This window comes from Sinocyclocheilus anshuiensis, unplaced genomic scaffold, assembly GCF_001515605.1.
Source record: "Sinocyclocheilus anshuiensis isolate Anshui unplaced genomic scaffold, SAMN03320099.WGS_v1.1 scaffold535, whole genome shotgun sequence".
Classification (NCBI taxonomy): domain Eukaryota; kingdom Metazoa; phylum Chordata; class Actinopteri; order Cypriniformes; family Cyprinidae; genus Sinocyclocheilus; species Sinocyclocheilus anshuiensis.
The window spans coordinates 317,127-325,907 of NW_015551063.1; the positions used below are offsets into that span (position 1 = coordinate 317,127).

The 8,781-nt window shown below is 37.2% G+C and overlaps 1 protein-coding gene across 2 annotated transcripts in view; it reads left to right on the forward strand.

Annotated features, from left to right (window-relative positions):
- pcdh11 (protocadherin 11) overlaps positions 1-8,561 on the forward strand; it is a 203,872-nt gene extending 195,311 nt beyond the window's left edge. For both annotated transcript variants that reach the window (XM_016451826.1, XM_016451827.1), the window contains exon 6: positions 7,924-8,561. In XM_016451826.1, coding sequence (XP_016307312.1) covers positions 7,924-8,321 — 398 coding nt within the window. In that variant the 3' untranslated portion in view covers positions 8,322-8,561. The remainder of the gene's footprint in view (positions 1-7,923) is intronic.
- Positions 8,562-8,781: the final 220 nt, after the last annotated feature.

An 8,781-nucleotide genomic window follows, 5' to 3' on the forward strand; every position in this document is an offset into this window, starting at 1 on the left:
GCCAATCTGCTTTCTCTGCAAAGGGGCCAAAACTCTGGAATGCTTTACCTACTAATTTAAAACTAGAGACCAATGGTAATGTTTTTAACAGAGGACTTAAACAATGGTTAAAAACCAAACAACAGTGCTCACATGAATAGTTTTTCATATCAAATTATTATTGCGATATTGTCTGATTATGTTGTCTTTGCTTTATAGCTTATGTAAGTAATTTAATGTATTGTTCCTTCTTTTTGTAATTTTATGGTATTTTTTTTTCTTTCTCCCTTTTTTTTATTTTTTTATTTTTTTTTTATTAGTATTGTTATTGTTACTTTTATTGTTAACATTGTTGTTATTATTATTAGTAGTATTGTTATTGGTTTTATTTTATTAATTTACTTTCTGAAAAGCCTCCCGTGGACTGGTGTTGAAAATTAGCATGTGTGCTAAAACACTTAAGCAAGTGCATATGGTTTGTCCAATGTAACTGTGATGTCCATGTTAAATAAACATTTAATAATAATAATAATAATCAATGTTGGCAACAGTTGTGCTGCCAAATATTTTTTTATTTTTTTGGAAACTGCGATACTTTTTCAGGATTCTTTGATGAATAAAAAGTTAAAAAGAAGAGCATTTATTTAAAATATAAATATTTTCTAACAATATAAATCTTTGCTATCACTTCTTATCAACACATCCTTGCAGAATAAAAGTTTTAATTGATTTAAAAAAGAAAGAATAAAAATTACTGACCCCAAACTTTTGAACGGTAGTGTAGATTGTTAGAAAATATTTATATTTTAAATAAATGCTCTTCTTTTTAACTTTTTATTCATCAAAGAGTCCTGAAAAAAATATCACACGTTCCAAAAAAATATTAAGCAGCACAACAGTTTCCAGCACTGATAATAATTTAGCATATTAGAATGATTTCTGAAGGATCATGTGACACTTTATACTAGAGTAATGGCTGATGGAAATTCAGCTTTGCATGACAGAAATAAATTATATTTTAAAGTATATTAAAATAGAAACCATTATTTTATATTGTAATAACATTTTGCAAGATTACTTTTTTTCTGTATTTTTGATCAAATAAATGCAGCTTTGATGAGCATAAGAGACTTTTTTTAAAAAACATTACAAGTCTTACTGATTCCAAACTTTTGAGCAGTAGTGTATATATATAAAATTACATATATGTCATTCTTTAAAATTCAAGGCTGAATTCTCTCATGTGACATAAAGCTCGCTACTCCTTGCAGAAATGTGCTGTTTTTCTTACGCTCTACAGTCAACTAGATAATGTTTAGACAGGAGAAAGAGAGTGGGGAGAGATGATGTTCTATATTTATGCAATTAGCCCTCTAATTGGTAGTAATGGGTTTGCACATGCTAACATAACGACTTGAGTAATCATCTCTGTGGCATCCTTGATGTAAATCCCATCAAGTTATATTCAGGTCGTGCTGCTTTGCTTAACAGCCCTGTTACAAATTGTCATCCGTGCTTCTTGTCAGCACGTCCGTGTGCTACGAGCACCCTTTCATCACACGCCCTGACCAGGAGCGTCCCATACTGTCAGAGAGCATGTTTACGTAAATGTCACTATAGCCCAGCCACATGTCGGTTCATTTTATGTGTTAACTGTTGTTGTTTTTCTTTCCACAACAGCATTTATTGTCATACAACCCTGTATCACTGTGTAGACGGTGAGATGTCATATTTAACAAACTCTACAACAATTCCTTTTCAGTTTTCATGCTCTATTATGTTAATAGGTTTTAAAATGATTGATACTATTTTCTTTTCTTTTAGTTTGGAAAATTATGCTCAGGTTGTGAGAGGAATGTTAATTATTGTATTGTGTATTTGAAAAATAGAATTACTTTCAGACTTTTGGATCCCATTGAATGTGCAAGCTTTTTCAACACACAATATTCATACGCACATACACACAAAGATACTGTTGGAACAGTCTTATTTATTTATGTGTGTGTGTGTGTGTGCGTGCGTGCGTGCGTGCGTGCGTGCGTGCGTGAGTGTGTTTGTTTGTTTGTTTAGTTGTTGGTAGAAAAAAGTCCAGCTCTCCTCAAAGGGCTATTTCACCCAAAACGAGCATTCCATCTTCATTTACTTACCCTCAAGTTGTTCCAAACCTGGGGTGCATTTCCCGTACAACGATGTTACTCGCTGTTTAACCACCAAACCAGTACAATAAATGGTTGTGTAAACGAATTCACGACTGTTTCCCAAACACGGTCGCATCTCCGTCATTTGAACCACATTGGTTCAACAGTCTAGTGCTGTTATTAATGACGTTGCACACATGTGGTGGAGTAATAACTTCTGCTAATTAATTGTATTTGAGATCTCTGAGATACTGCTGTATTGAACATGGCACCTGATGGCTAATTTACTATTTTTGTTCTCTGTCATTTTGCTTTATTTAATGTTTGATTCTGTATAGGAAAAATATATAGATAATATATTTTGCTTATAAATATAAATATATAAATATAAATATATTGCTTTCATCTTTCTCTGCTGAAGTCCATACTGCCAAATCTTCATACTTCCCCAACAAGATCAACAGCGCTCCAGACACACGTAATCTCTTCAAAACTTTCCATTCTCTCCTCTGTCCCCCTCCACCACCTCCTACCACTTCTATAACAGCTGATAATTTCGCCACATTCTTCACAGACAAAACCAGAACAATCAGTAGTCAATTCTCAGCCCCACACACACAGGACTTCAAACCAACCACACCCACTGCAAAAACTCCCATCTTCTCCTTCTGTCCCCTCACTGAGGCAGAAGTATCAAAACTTCTGCTCTCCAGCCATCCTACAACATGCCCTCTAGACCCAATCCCCTCACACCTCCTCCAAGCAATAAAGCGTCTGCTAAATGACTAAATGTAAATGTAAATAAAAATGTATATATAAATATATGTATATAGAATGGAAGATATAGCTTGTACTGCATGTTAGCTTGCTTATTGTGCCCAAGAGCATCATTTATTTAAGTCCAAATGTCTTACTAACAAGTAACTATGTGACCCTGGAGCACAAAAGCAGTCTTAAGTCGCTGGGGTATATTTGTAGCAATAGCCAAAAATGCATTGTACACTGTATGGGTCAAAATTATAGATTTTTCTTTTATGCCAAAAATAATTAGGATATTAAGTAAAGATCATGTTCCATGAAGATATTTTGTAAATTTCCTACTGTAAATATATTAAAACTTCATTTTTGATTAGTAATATGCATTGCTAAGAACTTAATTTGGAAAACTTTAAAGGCGATTTTCTCAGTATTTAGATTTTTTTGCACCCTCAGATTCCAGATTTTCAAATAGTTGTATCTCGGCCAAGTATTGTCGTATCCTAACAAACATCAATGGAAAGCTTATTTATTCAGCTTTCAGATGATGTATACATCTCAATTTCACAAAATTGACCCTTTAGACTGGTTTTGTGGTCCAGGGTCACATATGATTCTAACCACAGGTCAAGAGTTGTAGTTCCAACCACGTAAGTTTGTGAATGTTCATTTGAACTCTGGTTTCAGGAAACAACAAATCGTTGAACTATTTTAGTAATGACAGAACTTGTGACCATAGTTCGCTAACGATGCTTTCGGGAAACACACCCCTGTATGAGTTTCTGTTGAACAAAATAGAACATATTTAAAAAAAATAAATAAATGTTGGTAACCATACAGTTGGTTGCTAACATTCTTCAAAATATCTTCAAATTATCCGCATTGATTTCCTTTATGAAAAAATACTAAAATACTATGTAAGTCAATAGGGACCAGCAAATGTTTGGTCACCAGCATTCTTCGAAATATCTTCTTTTGAAGAAAGAAATTCATACAGGTTGAGGTTGAGTAAATAATGATTCATGTGTGGGTGAACTATTCCTTTAAGGATTGGAACACTTTTCTTTTGTTTTAGTTTGGAAAATAAAGCTCAGGTTTTAGAACAAAAGACTTTGCGGTTTGTCATACGGGAGCAAACCGATTACCAATCTCTGACGACAATGTTTGCAAGGGAAGATTGAAACTATCTTCAAGCATTCGCACCGCTGTAATTACAAGTGTGAATCAGCCTTGGACTTCAATCAATAACCACTGGCTATTTTGAGAAATGTTTCAATCTGCAGACAATTTGCTTTAAATGCGAGCCACTATTAGAAGCTCTATTACTCTCATTATTGTATGTTTTGCAATAATGTAACTATCATTACCTCACACGACATTCAAATTTTTTTTTCTGCAGAAGGTGAAATTAAAAATACTATCTCTTAGCACGTGGGGTCTGATTCTTTTTTAAAAGCTCGACGGTAGAGTAGCGATTCCCCTGAATACAAAAAGCACTTAAACAGCATCAGAGTGAGCCGCTGCCTCGGGCTGACGAAAGCATTCAGCGCTGTCACCCACATCAGTCAAGCAGTACTAGTCCCTGTGGAGGAGAAACTGATACGGACTACATCTCTGGAGCTGTTTAATGTGAAATATCACATGCGAAAAATAGTAGCTCTCCTGGCTGTTGACATAGCGCCACTGACAGCTCGTGCTGTGCCTCTGCACGCTGGAGAGTAGCGTGGTTTCAAAACACCTTTTACACATAATGTAATTGCGCACATATTCTCCACTGCTTGTGCTGATTGGCTTCATATACACACACACACATGGACCTGCTGGGCAAATGCACTAAAGGTGTCTCACGCACTTCTCAGAGAATGTATTAGGGCCTCTACGTGTGTCTGCCTGCACGCATGAATCTGTCCACTGTGGCGTGATGTGCTCAGCCCCTCAAAAGAACAATGTCTCTGAAAGATGCCTCCAATTTCCAAAGCAGCTCTGGGGTGATTTACAGCAGCCTCCGAGAGCGACCTGGCCAGGACTCATTCTACTTGCTCAGAGAGTGAGTGAGCGGCATCATTTTTCCTTAATGAAGTTAGTGACCCTCTGAAAGGTGACACGTTTACCGCTCCACTGATTTATGCACTGATGCTCTGAGGCAGACTATAGCAGAGTAAGACCGGGAGGATGTGGCCACATCTCTCTCGCTCTTTTGTCTCTTTCTGTTTATAGCTTTCTGTATTTGTGCTGTTCTGTCCAGTTCTCTGGTATTAAGACAAACTGACATGTAAAATAAGAGCATACTATAGCTCTGTTCCAAAACCTAGTAAGCTGTCTAAAGCCCTCAATATACTATGATTTTTATGTGTGTGCAAGCGTATGCATAGTGTGTGGCGTAAATATCGTCATCAGCACAGTGCATGTGCAGCCCAATTATTTTAACCCCATATACTTTGTACGTTCAGCTCGCACATGCACCTTGATTTTTTTTTTTGCACTAATTCATTCATCCACAAGGTGGCAACACTGTCCTGTCCTGTTGTTTTTTTAATCGAAAAAGACATTGAATAGATGGAACGACAACAAACTACTGGAGACCACAACAAGTCATAGATGGGAATGTTTCAGTTGAAATATCCCACTTCCGACCTCAGTGAGTTCCAATCACACCACACGATGGCACCATGACTCAAGAACATTTCATATTCTGCAAATTATTTTGGACAATTTACCTAAAATCAGTAAATTGTCATTCGTTATTCAAAATTTTTAAACAGTCTAATGTCAAATGTAATAGTACATTATTCCAGACATTAGCACGAAATAGCTGTCTATCTAGTAGGCATTTAACAAGAAAAATAGGCAGGCATTCATCGATGAACAAACAATGTATTATATGTTGCACATTCATACAATACGTTCATCAGAATACATAAAAGAGAATTTTCATGTTCCTCATGAACCAGTTCTCTATTGGTCACCGCCATCTTGGAAATTGCAAATAATGTTTAACACTGAGGTTTGGGTTGATTGATTTGTCCCAGATGTCCAATTTGGAGTGGCATTCTGGAATTATTTTAAAGTAGGAGGTGGTAAAAATCAACCTGTAAACTCTAGTTTAAACAAGTACAAAGACATATTTGTGCTTCTGGAGAGAAATAGCGCAGACACTGGACAAGGATGAAACTTTCCAGTGCGCTTCTGTCAAGAGCCTGTGTTTGCACATGCTATCAAATAGAGTATATTTGAACAGGCTGTGTATTGGGCGTTCACACCATATTGAAGTATACTTTGGACTTAAATAGGCAGCTAACTTTCAAGGCAGCTTCTTAACCATCATGGTTAGTGATTTGAAACACTACCAACTTTGTCCATGTGAAGGAGACTATTCACAATTGATTTCAATGGCGTTTAACATGTTGCTAAGCTAACAACATGGTACTTTAAATATGAAAATGCATAGCATGCACAAATGCTGGGTAAAATTGTCATTTTAATTTACACTGAATTATTTTTATTGATGTTTTTCAGTACTGAATGACACATGTTTATTAGGAATCAGCATTTTCTTGGATTTGTTTACAGATTTGTTTGACAGCATTACTGTGGCTCAATTCATGCGGTTCCTATAGCTCAAATCATAGATATCTATATACGTACATCCCTCATTCGACTGCTCCAGACACGCCACCATGTCCACTATCCTGGAACGGTCAACATTTCAGAGGCTGCTTAATACTCACACTAAAACCAATGAATTTTCATGGAAAATGTCAACATTATGCAGCCTATGGTTGTGAAAACCATAAATATCTATGGTAGTGTTCTCTGATGATCAGTAACATTTGTAAGTGTGTTCTCAAGTGTTCATTAACCTAGCAGCTTATATGGTATTTATGTAAGGATATCTGTTGCTCAAATATTAAATCAATAGCAATGCAAGCAATGCAAGGCCGTGGGTTTGATTCCCAGGAAATGCATGAACTGATCAAATGTATTGAATGCAATGTCCGTTATTTTGGGTAAATGTGTAAATATTTAATCTGTATTTCTGCTATTCAGAATATTTGGATATACTGAATATATAAATTCAGATAATACTGAACATAAAAAAGCAATAACTATATTGGCTCCTGGTGGTAAAAAATTAAAATAACCCAACCATGTAATGCAGGGGAACCAGACATAGTCCCTTTCAATTATTTCTAACATCTTTGCCTATGCAAATATGCTAAATTATTTCTACGTGACAGCTTGGAGTGGGGACCAGCATGAGCAAAGTGATGTTCATACAGGGCTCTCCTTTTCTTAGTGGGTTAAGATATACATACGCCGCTGTAGGGCTCCAGCCTGCCTCCACAAGCACTGTTTTACATTCTAATTATTAGAGTTGACAGGCTTTATGGCTGGGGCTCAATACTGAGGCCTTTTTCTTGGCACATCTCGCATGTGATGTAATGAGATAAGAAAGTTTGAGTCCTGTAGTTTATGTTCTCTTTTCTTTGAGCAAATCACGTTCTGTTGCTCGCAACTACTGTAGCATGCTTACTGTACGTGTCAGCTGCGCTAACAAGTAGGTGAAGAAGGAAGAATTGCTGCGTTTCCATTTGATTTGTCTTAATTGATTTGATTTAAGCGAGAGACATCAGCAGAAGAAAAGGTGTGCCACGATGACTACGATTAAAATAAACAATGGTTTTGGAGCCGTTCATTAATTATTTGATATGTAAAAAGCCAATCTCAGACACAAACAACAGAGACTTTTTTTTAAAGATTTAATTAAGCTACAGGGAATTCAGTGCATATTGTAGATAAACACTAAGGACCATGGGAATACCATTTAAATTAAACGAACTGGTGTTGTTTTTTATCATTATGAGATGAATTAAACATTTATCACTGCCTTTCATTTCTCTCAGAAGCTGACATTTACAGGTCACCTTTTGATAGCGCCAACTTTGTATTGTCTCCAAGTGCCTTAACAGTAAGAGAAAGTATGATTTATTTTGTCTTCCGTGTTCACCTCTTGACTGAGCCTCCGCATTTGTCATTTCATCATCCACAGCTATTGAAGTGAACCTGCAGAAAGCTCTCGCCGAGGCCTCGGAGACCTGTACCCAGGAATGTCTGATCCTGGGTCATTCTGACAGTTGCTGGATGCCGCCACCGCTGACCCAATTCCAGACGTCCGGTGCCGCCACTCTGCCCTCCTTTGGTTTTCAACAAAGCTGGGCGCGGGGGACCAAGCCAGGTGGGCGTCACACCCTTGGCAGGTCAGTGCCCAAAGTTGATCTGGACAAAGGGAGCAACCGGCCCCAATTCTACAACATGCTTAAGAGACACTGCAGCAAGAAAGAGGATCCCATCAAGGTTATCCCTCTAGCCAGCTTTTCCGCCACGTCCAGCCCGCAGACGTCTACGAGCGGAGGCTCTTCCGCCTTCCTGCACGAGCATCAGCTGTAGAAGTGAGGGTAGGCCTCAGAGCACTGCATAATGAGAGTGATTGAAATGGAAAAGCTGACGGGTTCTGATCGTTATTAGCATGTATCAAATGTTTCATGACACAGGATGTTTCTAAACTCAGCAGAAGGGGAAGTTAAAGCGAAGGACGGTAGCTTTCGATATCCTCTGTAAAACTGAAACATGTACAGCAGACAAATGGTAGATATAGACCAAAGTAGCTCCTCAAGTGAAAAAAAAAATGGTGTGAAATGTGTCTTAGTGACAGATTAGTGGCAAATTAATTAAGCTTTACTGTTGATCAAAAGGGACAAGATTTTTATTTCATTCTTTTGTGCGCCTCTTGAATGCAACTTAACAAATTGCTTTTAAGTCTGTGCTGGTGGAAGAAATCATTGCATACGTTTACATGCACACTGAAATTCCTATATAATTATAAAAAAAAAAAAAAAAAGCTGGTGGT